The following is a 19216-nucleotide window of genomic DNA, read 5'->3' on the forward strand; positions in this document are numbered from 1 at the left end:
TCCATTATCTTCTACTCCTCACTCTGTGCTTTCATGTAATTATATGTTAGGTTAGGCAGAGTTAATTGAATCTGGTCCATTGAATTTGTTTACAGTTTAGCCATAAGGATTGGAAGCAATAATTCCTGACATCAGACTAAATGAACAAGTAGCCTCAAAATAAATTCCTATAGGGAGTGTGCGCACACAGCTTTGTGTGTGGGTTTGAACGGTTGTTTCTCTGCACTTGCGAGTGCTTACTGATGGGAGTATGCATGCGAAAACAAGTCTGCATGCATTTCGTGATGACTTGAAGCTCGTGTTTATGCATGTTCGCACATGGAACACACACAAATTAGCCATTCAATTAAGTCCTTTGTCAGGGCTCTTTGTAGGGGCGGGGCAGAATGCACAGTACAGTAATCCGTGATGCACAACAAGGTGACAGCTCCATTGTCTGTCTGACAGACAGAAATTATTTGCAGGCATGCTCGACCAACAGATTAAACCACTGTTGGGGGACAAGATAAGATGGCAGGCAGCAGTATGGAAGGTACCTCCTCTACCAGCTCAAACAATGCCCTTAATCCATTCCCTTCTCATAATAAGGTTGGCTGACATTACTTTTCAGTATCCCACACACTTATTCTTTTCTTTTTTTCCCCTCTCACTCATTCGCCCTTTCATCAAGAGGAAGGCTTAAAGCAGAAGAGACTTCATCATGCAAATTAATTTGTGCATTACATTAAGAACCCTAAAGCCAATGTCAAAGAGACTTTCACTGTATCACATGAAGTAGCGTTTTTACCTTTTTTTTTTCTACATGTCCTATTTGGCTGCCTGTCTGAGAAACTCCTGGCCAGATGAGTTATATGGCAAAAACGCAATTTTGTGTTTAATTCATTGCACGCTGCCTCCTTGTCTGTCAGCTGCAAGGCTTCATCCTTTCTGGCAGCGCTGTACTTTTTCATAGCATTTTATTATTGAATCACAACCTTGATGGGGTAACTTTAAGCTGAATGAAATCACAACTCTATGGATTTACACTGCAGAGGTCTGACCTTAAAATCTGGATTCGACAAATATGTTGGAAACAAAGTGTCTGAAAAGTCCCTGACATCACTGAAAAATGATCCCTGAAAAAAATCCATTACCGCCTCAGCGACTAAAGCGTGTGTGTTTCTTTTTAACTAAGTTCCTGTTATGTGTACAACATAGTTTCAGTGATTACTTCCTCTAAATTTTAACCAGGTGATGTATTAACACCATAAAATACCAGCAACCTATGGCACAATACAGGTTCAAAGACAGCATGACGGTGCGAGATGGTTAACGCATCAGATACACCTGTAGTCTGCATACTGTAAATCCTCCGGCGTTGTTAATAGACTTGTTTTTTTTTTTTAAAAATCAATTGTGCACCAGCAGTTTGGTATTTAAGTTTATGGACCACCTCCAGTAAGAAGTGATCATCCACATCCTCAGGTATCCATGCTATGCTGCCAGAAGGTTCCACCAACAGCTGTCTGTTCCAGGGGCAACTGCCTACTTTATATTTGCTTAAGTAAAAATGATTATTGCCAATTAGATGCCCATTAATTGTGCAAGCATGGGATGCTGCCAGCTGTTTACATGGGGGAGAAAAATAGCCCTTCTTATTTAATTTTTCCCTCATACAGAACAGCACAACATCTCACTGCCTGCCGGAAAACGCATGATATAGTACTTGCATATACTATAAAAGCAAGTGGGTCAGGTACTCTTGTGAAGACATGTATTGAAAGCCTGCAATACTGAAACCAGTACAAAATAGAGCATATTAACTCTGAAGAAGAAGGAGTCAAAGCAGTGCTTGAGGCAAAGCTCAAATTCATGAGCCATCACTGGACAAAAACTGACATTTATGGATATGTACATTTAGATTTTAGGACAAACAGGAAGTTGATAGTTGAAGTTGCTGCTGTGTTTTTCACCTGAGGTTTCGTGTATATACAGAAATAAAGAAAACATAAAAAACAAACCCAAGTCCATATCAGCATGCGCAAACAACTGTGAAAGTAAAATCTGAAATGTTTCTTTAGAGCCTTTGACCTACCTAAGCAGAACTTTACAGCTTTGCGGTGCTGAATTTGTGATGAATGGTTGTCAGCTGCTCTGGCAATCTGGACAGCTTTAACCTGACCCCACAACAATAGCCCCGGACCCTCAGCTTGTGCCCCAAATCGGCAGAAAGAGCTGAATTTAGTCTTTTCAGTGGTTAGCGACTGACCCGGGCGCAGCCTGCTGAGTCTCAAAGCAGCACACTTTTATTCCCACAAGCCCAGCTATGCTCAGTCTTAGCTTAGGCTCCCAGAAAGAAGCATCTGTTGCAGGTGTCATTAGTTTACCTCTGACCTTTTTCTGAGCCGCCCCTATTAGAGGAATAGCGTGGACGCAACCTGCCTCACCTCTAAAGATGTGCGCTGAGCTAGCTGATGTTGCAATTGTGAGCAGACTAGAGGGATAAATACCATTCAGGCTGCCACGAGAAGCTCCGCAAAGGACTGTAGAAAAGATAAATGAATGCTGAAATCGAGGAAAATTATTCAACCATTTACAACCCCTGCTAGCATATCACTGTTATTCTATTTGTCTTTCACCACTTAAACTGTAAAATCATACAGAGTGCTGCAACCATTTCTCTCTCCGGTTTGTTGCCTCACTTCCACAAAATAACACATCATTGGACAGATAGCATCAATTCTGCCCACGGTAATCCCAGCACCTCTGGTTGTATCACTCATTCCATTTCAGCCAACGGCAACAGCAAACATTACACAGTGCATCAACATTACAGGGGAGAGGCAGCACGGTGGAGAGAAGAGGGGGAAAAAAGGGCCGTATCCATCATGTTATGATGCCCCTGTTATTGTGACAGATCAAATACAGTGCTCTGTGTGTATGTGTGTGTGTACAGTGTCTGTCTGTGCAAACGGTTGTACCGTAGGCTGGACTGATTGGCATTTGTGTGACTAAAGACTGTGTGGGTGAATTTCTGAATCTGAAGAATCTGAAGGTTGCCTGACTTACAGTAGATGGCCTTCTTCATACAGTAGCCAGAGCTGTAGCTAGCACGTTTATTGAAGCTGCTCCAATTAACCTTGCGATGGTTATAACCCTGAAGCCCCACTCATTAAGCTGAAGGGTAGAGGACAAATTTTAAAAGATAGCAAGAAAGTGAGAGAAAAAAATAGCATAAAGGGACGGGTAAAAGACAGGCAAATGTGTAGAATATATTGATAAAGGAAATATTGAAAAGTACACAGAGTGCAGGGAGAGCTTTACAATTTTAATGAACGTGGAGAAGATTGGTGTTTTGATTGCTTTTCTTTTGCCTGGGTGACAGACTGCCTTTTTTGTTTTGGCTACTTGGCTCATGTGTTGAATAGCTGTACTCCATCTCTGCTCTTGGAGACGTGGGCTCGCGGTGTCGGCCTTTGAGAGCAGACAGAAGATGAAGAGGCAGTGTCAGGTTGCCTTTTAATGGTCAGGAGTGTAGTTAGTTCCACTGACTCAAGCCTCTCCCCTGTGATGCTGGGTCCACTCCACATAACTGGCCATAATTCAACTCATTTGGCAGTTTGAGGTCTCAAAGGTCTAGGGATAAAAAGAGTGGAGAGGCCTAATGGCAGACTGTGGGACCAGCTGAGGGCACTTCTTACAAGATCTCCACAGGAGAACATTTCTGGAACAGACCCTGGAAACCATGAAAATCCATTAGCTACTGAACAGGAGGAACAGCCAGCTCGAGAAGAGAGAGACAACAGAGCATTGTAAGATATAGGTTGTATGCCTGTCAGTCGGATGGAAGCTGTCAGTATTTTTAGCACATCAAATTTGTCAACACATAACACCAGAGGACAAGCCAATAAATAGATTTTTTTTCCTCGTCCCATTCTGATAGATTAGAGTCTATATATATATATATACACACACCACAAAGACTATCAATGGACACTCTTCAAAAAGGTGTTCAAGCTTTGATATAGCAAAGACAGGCACGAACAAACAAACAGAGGCACACACATGCATATAATAACTGACAACTGCTCATAAACGTACATCTTTCATCTGTTGGTGTTGATTGAGACTGAGGTAGTTAACTAATGTGGTTTAAAATGAAAGCACTTCAGCATCTGTGGTGAACATTACAAGGAAAAATCCACCACCAAAGTGAGCCTCTGAGGCTCTGTGGGGTGCTGTGCCTCCAATGGGGTATTAATTGAGATGTTGGAGGAATAAGTGCAATGGGACTGAGATCGGGCACAGTGTGTGCTTGATAGGAGAAAGGATATTTTGGCAAATTCCAGTCTGGGCATGTTTCGGGGGGCCCTTTGAGAGCATCTGTGAAGGAGAGAAGGAAACAGAGAGATTTCTGAATTGGTGTGTGTGCCTGTCTGCATGTGGGTGGGTGGGTGTATGCATCCGTGTTGATGTGTCTTTGTGTAAATGAAAGAGAGAGCCCTGCTGACCCCGAAGTTGGAGTGTTCTGGCTACACAATTAAATGGTGTTGAAGCATGAGAATGAATAATCAATCTGCTTTATTATCACTGATGTGAAAATTACAATAGTGGTGAAAACGGCTAAGAAGGTTGGAATATGTCCTTATTCTCACAAAAGCCTATATTATTATGTGTGAGGTTCATTTGAATCACATTATCGTATACTTTTAATGTGTAGGGAAAAAAAGTTAGGTCATAGACTGTGCTCGCACGCTTGCATAAACATATTATTGTTCAACTGAAATATATTAGTTAGGTATTACACACTCAGCCATACCTCAATTTCCTCATATGCAGAATGCAAGTATCATCTGTCTTTCACATAAAAATGGGAGAATGAAGGATGAAAATATTCATATTTGACAAAGGGAGAGATTTTTCAGTCCAAGTGGGTGTAATTTTGGGATTAGGATTCGCTGTATCTTGGTTAGGGGACATGTATATGATGTGAAGGTTAATCACAGGCTGTAGTTTTGTAATGCTAGTCGCCACTGCACTGCTGTGCAATCAGCACTGTGAGAAAATAAGTGGGTCACAATGCGAGACCTTGATTAAAATCGCAGTGATTATAGTGCGGCTTCAGCTCTGATTTTGTGGGTTTCCCCCAACATCTGTCCTCGAGAGGAGGAACCCATACGAATGAAAATAGACAATATAGAAGTGCGAGGGCGCCTGCAGACGCGCTTCATGGGTGCACACACGTGCACGCTCCCACTTCACGCCACACATGTGCACACCTGCTCAAAAACAGCAGTGAAGACTCACACAGAGCTACGTACATCCTGAACAATCTCTGCTCTTTTGTCTATTTTTGTCAAAGAAATGTACAGTGTAAATCATGTATAGCGTGAATCATTTTCCTCGCATAATTACTACTGTTGAGGAATCTATTGAAACACACAATGGAAAACTGCACTGGAAACACTGCTCTAAAGATCTTTGTCTTCGGCGCTAATTATAATCTGCTTTATTTACCAAAGCAAGAAAAAAAAAACAGATGCAAATTTTTTCAGAGAAATGTTTTGTTTTCGCTCTAAACGCATGACATCAGTAACAAGACCATGATGTTCAAAACTCAACGCTGCATTTAAAGCACAAAGTCTCAAAATCTATACCTGACACATAAGTAAATATTTCTCATGTGGACAGACAAATAGTGGTACTTTTATCATGATAGACATATATAAATATTCAATTATAATATACATATATAATATCAATATATATATTTAGTGATAGTAAAATGACTCCATAATTGATGTAGATATTTTTTGTTTGGTTGTTTTGCTTTACCATGCCTGCCAGGAGTCTATCTGGAAAACAAAGTACAGGCTGAAGGAAACAATGCTTGTGCCATTTAACAGCAATGTGAAATCAATATATGTTCTGAAATGGCAGGAAAAAACATCATTGTAAACTAGTTATTGATGTGTTAAAGTAATTTACACTTGCTAGTACAAGACAGATCGTGGCAATATTTATTTAGCTGGCAAGCTGGCGGTGGGAAAACGATACGGCAGCTGCAGCTATCACCAGATGCTGGTGTTACAATGTCCGTCCATCAAACTGTCCCCCTCTACCTCCCTCTTCCCACTCACTACCCTCCTCCTTCATTTTCCCAAATGACTGGCTCCCTCTTTGCGGCAACCTGACAGTCTTAAAACAACTGTATAATTAGAGCTGCATCTGTCACGCAGGTTTATCCCGGCTTTCAGTTCGGGAGTCGCCGCCTGTGGGAAACACTTGAAGTAAAGAAAAACCCAGAGCAAAAGAAAGAACGGACGACACTTTTGCCAATAAACACAGTTGCTCAATCATGATCAAAAAACTTTTGTTTGTTTTTTTTAAATAAGAAAAACTCAACTTCAAGTTTTAGTTGATTTACAGAGTTTTACATACATGCAAGAAGATTACGAAACACCTAAATGCATACATAAGGCAGCATGTGAGCAATGCAATTAGTCAGTACAGTACACCGCTGTGTACTTGCACCTCCCAACAGGGAAAAAGCTAAAGGGTGGATAAAAGAGGAAATATGCAGCTGTATGGTGAGCGATCCTACTATCAGCCGCTGCAATTAGGAAGCACAATGTAAAATGTCACAGCGGATCTGTATCATCGGCAGCCCTGTCACAGGAAAAGGCCAGGAGGAGTGGAGAAGCGCAGAGTATGGCGAATCCCATCGGCCAAGCCTGTTTTAGTAACGTGAGAGCTGAGATCGTGTAACATTACGGCAGGACAAGTCTGGGACTCTAGTTCAGATGCTGTCGTGTCACCCCATTTCTATTATGAAGGGACAGGGACAGAAAAATATGATTATGTGGCAACATGCATTAGTATTTTACAGTTTAATGAAATCCAAGAGGGCAAAAGAGCACAGAAAGTAGAGATAATTATGCATGCATGAGCATGATAACAACCTATACTTTAAGGATAAGAAGCCAAATTCAAAATCAATGTGTGATACTGTGTGATATTAATATCTCTGAAAACAATTTAGAAATAAAGCGGTATTAGTGATCTTTCGTATTCAGGTTGATTATATCATTGTACAACATTTTATGATCACAATTTTTTAAAAAGGAGATACAGATGGAATGAGATCAAATAAAATGCAATGTGCTCTAAACACAAGCATATAAATCTGATTTCCTTCACTGTGCTGACTGAATTACTTTCATGCTCCCACTTTCCATCTATATTAAGAAAATAATGGTGACGAAAGATGCCTTTTAATTTTCAGCTCAGCATCATTTTGACATGTGGAACTGATGAATCTCTACAGGACATAATAAATCATTTGCAGATTTCCTCCCATTTTTGATCAAGTTGGGATGACCGGAGTTATGCCCGGACTCATTACATTTGGGAAACAGATTGAAAGCACGCCTGGGCACGCTCTCTCTTATTGCCATTACGCACCCCGCTCAAGCTTCTGAACAACAGTAGAATTATCACCTCTGCACTCGCACACATAGCCTCCCACCAGCAAATATCTGGTCGCAAAAACATGTGAGACATAATCATCGAATTTGTTTGAAAGAAAGCAGACCCCTACTTCTAAACCTTGCCTTTGTCTCTTGCGTAGGTGAGAGGCCGTGCTCTCTACATGGGCAAAATTGGCAAAATTATTTAGGGGCAGAATGAGGAATATCTGAAAGCCTTTTATTTTTTGTGCCTCATTGCTTGAGCAACAGTACTATGAAACAAACTCCTGGTGTGGGGGAAACACAGCATAATATAAGCTCCCTCTAGTGGCTTTACAGAAGATTGCAATACATTTCATATTCAAGGAAAAAGCCATGTTCTTTTTAGCACTGTTAGAAATGAAATGTTTTTCAAACTTAATTTTGTTTCGAAACATCGCGTATCAAATGCAGCACAGCAGTAAATATTCCATTTTGACCCTATCGCATATGCAAATGTGATGTACTTAGCAAATAAAAGTGAGCAGGACAGACTTGGGTAAGACACCGTGTGTGTGTGTTTTAGCGTGCTGTGCAGCTGCCTGGTGAAGGAGTCGGTGAGGGTTCACTCACAGTACCACAGAAACCCTGCAGCTGGGTTTGCCACTAAGGAACGGAGATGCCCAGGGAGAAAGATAAAGAGAAGGAGACGTGGAGAGTATATGAAAGAGGGGGAAAAAAAGAGGAGAGGAAAAGAGGAAGGAGATGAGAAAGAGGTAAAGTGGAGTGCGTGTATATTCATATTTTGCCTATTTTGCCACAAGCTCTTCAAAGGCTATGTCTTGCCTACAACACATCTGGGAATGGGAGTGAAAGTTGAAGAGTTCCTCATGCTCTTTTCTCGCAAGCCCCTAAACCTATTTTGCTGACTCTTCTTTTTTCTTCTCCTCTTTCCTCTCAGCCATCATCTTGCTCTCTCTCTCTCTCGCTCTCCTTCCCTCACAAAAACTTGGCAGCTGTTGTCCAGCCGACTTATCCTTGCCATAAATTTTACTAGATGTGTCCTTTGTTCATTTAAAAGACTGGAATTATTGCCTCATGGTCATATGCCTCTGCCAAGCAGTCAAGTTGCAGTTAACATCCATGTTTGCCATAAAGGAAAGACTTTGGCAATTTTACTAAAATGTATTAAATGTGCTTACGTTTGGCTAATAAAGCTCAGTCTGCACAATGCTGTAGCTATGGGAGTAGACAGTGCTTTAAATATGGGCAACAAATTCCAAAATTCAACGCAACAGCTACCCAATCAACTTGGCTTGTTGAATAATCGCCAAAATAAGAGTTTTTACAGAATGTTTTAATGTTAAAGAGAATTGACCTTTGACCTTTTTGGATACAGTACAACACAAAAATCTTGAATCAGCCCTCATTTCTTTATATTTTGCTAATAAAAATATGTGCAGTGATTTATTGAAACAAATAATGTATAAGGAAAAACCTGAGACTGTGCAATTCTACAGAGCTTCAAAGTCAGTATTTGCTTTGACCACTTTTACTCTTCGACACAGCTTGAACTCTCTTAGGCAGCTTTCTTGTCATTTCTTTAAGTAGCCTTCAGGAATAGTTCTCCGGGCTTCTTGAAGGACATTCGAAGTTCTTCTTTGGATGTTGGCTGCCTTTTGTTCCACTGCTCGTCAATATCATCCATGACTAGTGTTGGGTGTTCTTCTATCTATGCATGCTTTTACTGCATTGGCAGTGTATTTGGGATCATTGTCATGCTGAAAAATGTAGCCACTGTCAATTAGATGTTTCCAGATGGTATTGCATTGTGGAGCCAAATATGACCGTACTGTAATTCCCTCAATTTTGACAAGATCCCCAACTCCACAAGCTGACAGTCCCAAACCATTACAGCTCGCCTCTGATGACGCATCACTCCATAAGACCCATCACTCCATAAGACCCATTTCCACTGATTTTCAGTCTAGTTTTTGTGTAATTTGCCACGCCTCAGCCCTGAGGATTCTATGAACAGTAGATCAGAATCAACTGAAGCTTCTGATGCATCTCTCAGGTTTTGTGTCCGATCTTTGATGGATGTTTTCTTATTTCTTAAGGACATGAAATTGGGATGCTCATGTCATGTCACCGATACAGTTCTTTTGCTGTAGATATTTTTTTTAGGTTTGCCACTCCTTCTTTTGTCCTCTCTTTGTCCTGTTTCCTGAACTTTTTAAGGATACATGGCACACCATACAATGATATGGGAAGTTTTTGGCTTACAGCTCTGCAATCACCTGGGTATATACAAGTAAAACTGGCATAAAAGGTGCCTTTTTATGTTTGCATGATTCATAGGTCAGTGGCTTAACAAATAAAATCATTCTTCTGACAATGGTCAGGTACAAGGAATGGTGTGAAAATGACTGAAAAAGCAGTCAGTATCCAAAGACAAAACTGAAAGTCCTTCAGAAAACCTAGAGAACTTTTATATAAGACCACTTTATAACATTACAGGAAAGTCTGGCTCGTTGGAAGCAAAACAAAGTGAGAGGTGGCCCAAGACTTTTGCACACTGTACAAAATGCCTTTACTTCATCATTTGATCCTATTGGACACTGTAAATGTTATGGACTCTCAGTTCATCCTTAAGTCTCAGTGAATGTTTGTAAAAAAGACGAAGAATTCAAGGTCAGTGTGTTACACATGGAGCTGAGCTGACAGAAAATGCAACCCACTCTTGCTTTTACTATAATCACGCCAATACACCGATTTACTTGGAAAAAAAAAAACAACTAAACAAGATCAACTTTGGTAACAAAAAATATAAAACAGTGAATCTAAACTGGAACAGTGTGTGACGGGAAGATAGTCATTTTGAAATCACCTGCACTGGCTGCCTAACGTTGAGACACTCTCAGGCAAGAGACATCAGCAGATCTACGCTTTTCCTATAAACACAGAACACAGCAAAATGTTCAGAGAGCGAATGCTGATACGGAGCACTGTGATTCCTCTGAAGAGGCGTCGGCAGGTTAAGAGGATACCTTTTCCCTTTATATTTCTACTGTTTTAGTCACGGCTGTGTCTTCTTTCCAATTCCACTCTTTTCCCCTCTATCTTCCTTTCTTGCCAAGTTTTATCCCTGAGGTGTCCTCTGGGGCTACCTACTGGATAAGCCATTTGAAATGTATTTTCTAAAGAACCTTCCGTTCCATTTTTGAACTGCTGCTATCTCTCTAAATGTCCTTAAGAAAAAGTGTGAGAAAGAATGGTGGCAAATATTTTAAAGTACCTTCAGCTGTACTTTTTTTTGGGTGCAGTTTACTCATACAGAAAGAAGCCATAGTTTCCCCGCAGCAGTGTGATACAGACTTCTGCAGTGATCTGCGCGAGTGTGTAATGCAGAATGTGGCCTGCTCGCACAGAAACCACTGTGTCAGTATTGTGCAGCTCAACTGAGCTAATGTAAAGGCCAAGCACATGGGGTAGAGTTGGAATTCGGCTGAGATCATCCACTAGTAAAAGAAACTGAGGTCTCCCATTAACCCTTTAAACTGTATATTCTTGGTTTATGGCATAAAGCTTAGTCTTGAGGTGAAGATATGACAAAATCGTTTAGCGTGCAGGTCCTGCTTTTGCACGTTAACTAACCACTTCTCATACCGTATGTTTATGTATCTAGAAGGGCAATCTATAGTCCTAAAGCCATGATCAGTCATTCCCCATAAAGTGCATCACTGTGCCACATCATGGACTACAGCCTGCTGTGTCAACCAATTATGCCAATTATAGCCAGAAACCCCTGTGGTGTTTTGATAAGACCTTCCACAATTTCTTCCAATGAAGCAATTAGTTCCAGCATTTGTTTACAGAGAGAGGCTGTGACTTGCAGCGAAAATAATATTTGTTATCTCCATTTGCCATCAGAGCACAGTGAATCCACCACTGGCTAATCTTAACCTGGCTTTCTCATTGAGGTTTAATCTGGTCATGGCAACTTAGCATCTAGTATGAAGAGCGTGCGCATACGTGTGAGGGTGTGAATGATTATGTGTGCATGCCCTGTGAGTGTGCACATATGTGTGTTTGCATTTAAGGAGGCTGTGGAGGAAAGAGAGACAGACAAGCCAGTCATTCTCCTTCTGCCCCCTCCCTCTCCCCATCCATGTCAAGAACCAATCACGTGTGAAAACTTGCCTTAACTTCCCTTGCCTGTGTGACTACAGCGTCAGAGAGTTTGACAGATCTGTGCGCCACGGAGGCGTCTCCCAGCCATTTGGCATGCCATGCGCGTCTGGTGCGCTGGAGACTGCCTGTCAAACGCCTATGAGTCGGTGGCGCAGCCAGGGACCCTACGGAGCGCCAGATGGGCCATTAAGGTAGTATTAATGTAGATGCCATCGCTTTTCTCCTCTGACTGGGACATGCTCTCTCGAACTGCGAGCAGCTGCTGCCATTTACTAGGACAGCTTCCTGCTAACTTTGGCCAACTGGCATTGCCACTGACTGGCTCCCAATGTAATGATACACTTTTCCTTCTTACTATACCTGTGACTTTTTCTTTTTTTTCTTTTATTACCTCTGCCCTCCCTTTCCAGAGGTTTTAACAGGAGAGAGCTGAAAACTTCCAGCTTTTCCTGCTGCCAAAGACACACACTCCTGCACATGCAGGCAGCGATTCCCTCTCCATTTCTCTGACACAGACACATATGCACACACATATAAACAGCAGCTCTCTAATAGGAGTATAGAAACAGAATCCATCTGTACACCCACTCTTAAGCTCATAATCAAGGCGTGATATTCAGCAGTGTACGGTTATTTCTGTTTATGCCCTACTGAGTGCTAATATCATGCTTTAATTGAGAGAAAATTGGCTGTTGGCAAGAAACAGAAAAGAAGGTTACCAAAACCCCTACCATGGATAAGTATTGCAATCAGTAATATTCTATTTAGTTAAGTAGCCTAAAATGGGATGTTTTGAGATCATTATTCAAATCACATTGACAAAATCCTATTATGAGAATTAGTTTTCCAGAAGGAAATGTACAGAATTATTGATACTAAATGTGCTTTCAGCATTACATACACTAGGGGCATATTGGGGAAACAGCGGGGCACATGATTCAAACTGAAACAAGGTCACAAACACCATATCCTCTCATTCACACTGAGAAAACAATACACATTTTAAGGGTAAGCTTTGCATAACATCTTATGGTAAAAAGAATATTTCCAGAGTGCAACAGAAGTCGTCACACTGAGCACTTCCAGCCCCGAAAAACTCTGTCAGATACCGTTAAGAGTCAGGAAGATAGACACTTTTAAAAAGATGCAGGATTTCCAAAGGCACAGGTTAGCCTTCCTGTAAAGTTGAGACTACCTCCCTCGGTTCCCTTTCTTTTTCTTTTTTCTTTTTTCTTTGTTGTCTCTCATTTTGCAGCAAAGCCCAGGGCGTGCAATAAGGAACTGAACGAGTGCCCTTTGAGGTCCTCCTAGGGGAGATGGGTAGAGTAGCTGAGGTCACTGTACACCCACACTGAGTTCCCACTTACCGCAGTGTAACAATAGGCAAGCAAGTAAAGTATATACTCTACAACGGCTTTATTGTCTGGCAGTGTCTCACTTTCTTCCTCTCTCTGTCTCTTTACTTCAGCAGCATCAGTTTGAGTGAGATGTGGGGGAGGGCTGTCTATGTTTATGTCTCAAGAGGCAGCTCATATAAGGACTACAGGGTTGGCATCACTGGTGGTCAGTGTTGAAATCAAACGCACCGCCACCGAAGCGCAGCAAACGCTTATGCTCCCGCACAGCCGTTAGTGTACTTCTGGTATCAATCTGACACCTTCTCCCTTGGCTGCTCCTGACAAGGAATTTCCTCGTCTAAAAATTAGTTGTACCTTGCCAAGAGCACAGTGGCAATTTGTACAGTTGTGAATACATTTAAATCTAAGTAGAGGAGATAAACGTCTATTGTGACGAATAACAATGCGCGGGCCCAGAGGGTGCAAAGGCGTAATGCTCATATAGTATGAGTTATGATTTTAAAAAAAGAAAAGAAAGAAAAGAAAAAACAACATTATTCTTTATTGCTGACCGCACACAACAGCATGATGCTCGACCAGCTGTCTGTCAGCTCGGGCTGATTTGAAAGTAATTTCAAGAGCCTCTTCAAAAAGTCTCAAATCAACCTCTTCCAACAATGCAAACCCATTTCTTCATAGTTGATTGAGAACAGCAATTGCTATTTTGGTACTTGGACTCAATGAATGGGGCCAGCTTTCTATCTGGGTATCTGCATACTGGGAACGAGGCAAACTGGCACTAATCAGCTGTCTGCCAAGTAACCAGTGTAGCAGAGGGAATCGCAAACATTTCTCTGTGTCTGCCTGACAGCCTGACAGACGAGATTAAGAAGAAGATTCCTACTGCAGAGTAAACTTGAGGATGAGGAAACGGAGTGTGTATATTGACGCGATACGATACAGGGATCCATTTTCCACAGCTTTATCCAGGAAATCCAACCTGAGATGAACAGGATCAATTCCTTTATTTACAAGGTGCATGTTATTGCTTTGCCATGCAAATGCTTTCAAAAGCGCAGTAATGCCATCCCGCTATTGTGGGGGGAATGATCACCGCACCAGGACAAGCAAGCCAGGCTTTGATTGGTGCAGAATAACAGTGTTACAGAGCTAAGCAACGTGTGTGTGGGTGTGCTGCAAATAGGTTATTTTGGATGGGTTTTTTTAGAAGAAAGGAGGCATTACTGAGGCCTATTGGTGCACTGAGGTATACTTCCAACCAAGGCGATTAACATGAAAGGATAGTCCTAATGTTATTTTCCACTGCAGCGAAGACAGAGGCAGAGAAAAGCCTGTAATCACATTATTATTTGTGTCGGAGATCAAGATCAATCAGGGTTAAAGCGTGTCACAATGTTTCACAATAACAATGCATGGCTGTTTGTGTAGGAGATGCAACACAACTGGATGTGAGATACTTGGCCTGGGAGGCGGTGGGAGTTAGCAAATGCTCATTTTTTTAAATTTTATTTTAATGTTATGACTTACATTATACCTGCGCTCTGATTCTATATATTCAACATACTCAGTGGATAACAGAGTCGTGTTTTACAGCTATAAATGTGACTATCAGTGTTTCTCAATGAGAAAAAACACAACTGTGGAACAGACTTCACTTCCCTCAGAGGCCTGTGAAGGAAGTATTTTGGCACTTGGGGAAAAACAGAGCACATCGGTATTCACAAGCTAAAGGAAACATTCGGTAACTTATAGAGTGGCTTTTTCTTATATACGCAAGATGCACAACAAATGAACCATGGCTAGAGATGGAATCACATACAGTACTCAAACAAAAAATACTGCCTTTGTACAATCCTTCATGCAAACAGGTGCAACAAACCCTCAGAAAGGGTGACTGCTAAGATTCAGTCACAAAATATATCGAGCCGGTGAGCAAGCGAGCAGTAAGAGGGAGATTCAAACTTAATGAGTGCTTTGGCAGCTTGCGTGGAAAAGGCAGGGAGGCAGGCAGTGATTAACTGAACACTTCAGAGTACAAGGCACAGCGGTGCTCAAAGAAAACAGTGATGATCTCCACTTAATCGCGGAGAAGCCCGGAGCATCTGCCGCCAGAGCAGGGCAGCGGCACCGGCGAGCTCCCGCTCCGCTAGGCTGTCATCTCCAGAGAGCTGTGGCCATATGCTCGGCTCTGCCGCAAACTCACAGGAAGTTAATTTTCTGACAAAACACAGGGATAAATATGACATTCAAACAAGTTGTGCGCAGCCAGGCTGAACACGGATGCCATGCCAAGCTCAAGCTGCACACGTGTCACACTTAGGAACAGAGTTTATTTTCTTGCTCCCCTGGTCGCTTTTTGCTTACTTTTGTAGAAATGCACTGGTACACTTTCAGCTAGAAGGTGTTAGCCTACTTAGAAACTAAGCTATGCAGTGTTCAGAGGGAGAAAAAATCAATAAATGGAAAAAAAGAAGTAGATGTATGGTATATGATGCAGGCTTGATACTAAAAAAAAAGCTACCACAATACCTACTGCAAGTTTTTATTATAATGTATTATATAAGGCACCTCAGAATGTCCTATCTGCAAACAAAATCCCAAGAAAATGACAATGTCATTGTTCTAATGGGGGGGTCCTGGAGAAATATAAGATTAACTTTCTTTTCTGTTCAAAGACGTATCGCTCCCCACGGTGTTACATTAAAATAATGTCAATCAAACCATTAAATAGGCGATCTGTCTAACCTTGTCTGGTGCAGGTGAAATGCCATAGCGGGCCTGAACAAAGGGCTCGCAGGTGTGAGCGGAATCCCAATACCTTATCACTGGGCCAATAAAGAACAGAATATAGTGTTTCTTAGATCTCTGCACTTTGCTACCACTCCATTTCAGACAAAAAGGAGAAACTGAGCCTTCGGGGTGAAGCAGGCAGTTCCAGCCTATAGATTCTTTACAACAATAGCCAGTATCATATAGTCAGGAGACTGGAGGACAGCTGGAGATGGAGCAGCCTGTCTGGTCCTTCAGAAGGAGAGTGTATACAGAAAGGCAAAGGGATGAAAGAAGTGGGAGCTGGGTGGTAACGGACAGGGCCAGGTTTGGGTCTCCACCCGAGGCAATCAGAGGCCACAAGTAAGCCTAGAGAGATGAACATATAAGTCTGGGATAGTCACCCAGGCCACTGGGGCCCATGTTTTTTCTTTAGTAGCAAGATTTTAGAAGTGGGAGCAGTCATGCAGATCCAAATGGCCTTTGTCATTGAGAACAGGTAAGAGCTTAAGCCCATGAACCTTGACACACTGCTTGGTGGCTGGCTACTTTTTGCCCTCATGTATGAGGCCTGTCTCATATGAACTGAAAGGCCTCTCTATTGGATGTTTGTCTTAAACAACTGACTGTAAAAGCCGGCCTTTCAGTAATGACAAAACAGGCAACAATATTTGGGCCAAGTAATAGAGTAGAATGAAGTACAAACATATTAATCTATTTTTAAATCCACTCATTACGAAAACGAGCCTAAAAAGCTTCACATGGTGTATAACGCACTAATGTTGTTGCAAAATACTGGGAGAATCTGTTGGAAATATAATATATCCAGCACACATGCACACAGCAGCACATACCCATATATCAAGTGCTGAGTGGCAATCATTCACCTAGACACTGCCACATTGTGGTAAATGGGCTTATTTTGCATGAGAAGGAAGAGGGAGCGATGGGCTGCAGCGAGCAAAAGAGGGACTGAGGGACTGAATCAAATGATATGAGTAGGCAAAATTAAGCTCCAATGCAAGTGGAACACTTCACAAGAGAGCCAATTTCAATTCCACAGCACTTAATTTAGGATTTGTGTGGTTCAGCAGCATGCTACTGTATAGTAAGCCACGTAAGGACAAAGCTTGAGAGGCAACTAACAAGAAGCTATCCAGGCTCTTGAGGTATCCATCACGTAGACATGCCCCTACTCCCAACAGTGAATTAAAAACTAATATTATAGCTAAGAGACTGTGTGGATGTTTAAAGGGGTCATTAAAAAATCATATTAATTTTGCATCTGCAGTGTGTAAATTTTGTCTCCCTCTTCCATCAGTGAGAGCAATTACACAAACACTGTGAATCTCTTTCTGGATTGAAACTCTTCCTCTCAATACTTCTTAGATTTTTGCCCAATAGGCTTCACAACATTCCTAGCTGTGTTAGCCTAAACCTTCTTTCCCGGCTCTTCATTTTTCTATATTGCGTTTATGTAAATATGACCCAAAAAACTTTAAGATAATCAGAAGCCACTGGGAGTAGTGATGGATTGGGTAACGATTTGTGCATAACTGTAAAGAAACCATAATCTTCATACCTGGTTTTCTTTGAAGTCAGCCCTCTGGAAGTCATAGCCTAGCTGAGCATAAAAGTTGTTCCCAAAACTGTAGACCTGCCCAGTTTCGGTCCATATGAAGGAGTGTCGGCTTCCACAGGCTATGCCAACTACATTGGCAATATTCCCATCTAGGTGACTTCCTCTGACGTTTAGTTCCTGTGGCAATTTGACTTCGACTGGCTGTTTTTTTACTGCCCTCTCTCCATTACCCAGCCTAGAAAAAAAAAAAAAATCAGACAGAAAATACCTTTAGGCTTTTTCTTCTTCTGCAATCATTCAATATTCTTTATATTCTGCTGTTTACACTTTAAAAGTTTATTTTCTTTAACACTGTTTTTGCCTTGTGCTTTCTATTTTATTGCAACATAACAAAGGACACCACCAGAAATCGCTTTTACTTGCACTACTACAATGATACTATAATTTTACCTTTGTGCTATTTTTCTTCTAACCAAACAAGAGTCGCCTAATAAGCATGTTTCAGTGAGGTCAGTTTTACATTCCGGGGAAGTCACTGAACCCAACTTAATTTGAAGCTGCACAAATGACTTTACACAGGCCAGAGCCGAGACTTGTTTCTGCTTCTGCATGCCTAGTGCGAGTGAACAAAGAACATCCAAGCCCCTGTTTCAAGATGAGCTGGTCAAACGCAGCCCCAGCACCCCTGTGACCTATGAGCTCCCAGCAGCTTCAAACGGAGCTCTGCTGTTTGCTTCTTGATAAAATGCTCCTCTTTGTATTTGTTTCCCTGAGCCAGCGTCATAACCTGCAATGCCCCGGCCATATCTGCTAGTTTGCGGCATGTCTGGGAAAAATAACAAACAGTCTTCTCCATTATTTCCACAAACGGGGAACGAAAGGTCCTCGCCCGTCATCCCCACGAGAGCCTGTATTGATTACAACAATGCTTCAACTCAAGACAAGACCACTCTGGGGTCACAGCTATTTCCATCAGAAAGTTTGCCAGTTTAAATTTACACAGCTCCCTCGTACTCTTCTCCTCTCTCGCCTCCAGTGAGACACACAGGAGAGCTGAGGAATTTTCAGATATCAGAGTGCCAGTTGTGTAACACAGATGCTCACCCTTTGCTCTGCAAGTGGGTGTTGCAGAACTCCAACTATAGGCTCCTCCAACTATAAGCGCCCCACTAGAGAGCCCCGACCTGCTTAGACAGGTCAAAGCATCATCAGTAGAGAGAGAACCGCAGACAGAGAAATGGAGATTGAGAGAAGGAGACTAAGGGACAATGGGAAATGATGAGAGAGTGAGAAGTGATGCCTTTGTTCCTTTTATGTATTTCTCTGAGGTCTGCCATGCAGCTGTTTGAGTACTTGAGGGCCACTGAATCACTGTAGTCCCCATGCCCTTAAATGTCATTAGAGCCAGACTGGCTCCTGGCTGGAGAAGTTTTAACAAGGAAGCTCATCAAAAGATAAACAACTTCTGTTTGTTTATAACTATGTCTGAGTTTGTTTGTCTGTCAGCTAGCCTCTTTCGTCCGATTAATATACAACCATACAGTACACCGACAGAAAACAATAAGACGTTTGAATGGCCAGTGGGCAGAACAAACTGATAGCTTCACAGACAGCTGAGTAGTTCCCCAAAGTATCACTACTCATCCTCATCCTTCACACACCATGAAAGCAAGACAGATAACGTTACTTCTGACATTTACTTACTGTCCACTGGTGCCATTTCCCCATGCAAAGATCTTGTTATCCACTGTAGTGAAAAGGAAGAAGAGGACAATGTTATTATATGACATGTCGGCCGAAACGCGTCAACGGTCGTTTCAAATTCTTTGAGACAATCTTTGGACTCGCATGTGGTTACTGCTGTTGAAATAATGACAAGTGGAAAT

General features: G+C 41.9%; 1 protein-coding gene across 1 annotated transcript in view; it reads right to left on the bottom strand.

Annotated features, from left to right (window-relative positions):
* Positions 1-19216, bottom strand: part of LOC102791121 (uncharacterized) — a 295543-nt gene that overhangs the window by 226434 nt on the left and 49893 nt on the right. Inside the window, exons 3-4 of the mRNA XM_087848698.1 lie at positions 19035-19077; positions 17331-17565 (exon numbers count right to left, since the gene is read on the bottom strand). Of these exons, the coding sequence (XP_087704824.1) occupies positions 17331-17565; positions 19035-19077 (278 nt within the window). The remainder of the gene's footprint in view (positions 1-17330; positions 17566-19034; positions 19078-19216) is intronic.

This window comes from Neolamprologus brichardi, chromosome 12, assembly GCF_056152115.1.
Source record: "Neolamprologus brichardi isolate AB-2024 chromosome 12, ASM5615211v1, whole genome shotgun sequence".
Lineage (NCBI taxonomy): Eukaryota > Metazoa > Chordata > Actinopteri > Cichliformes > Cichlidae > Neolamprologus > Neolamprologus brichardi.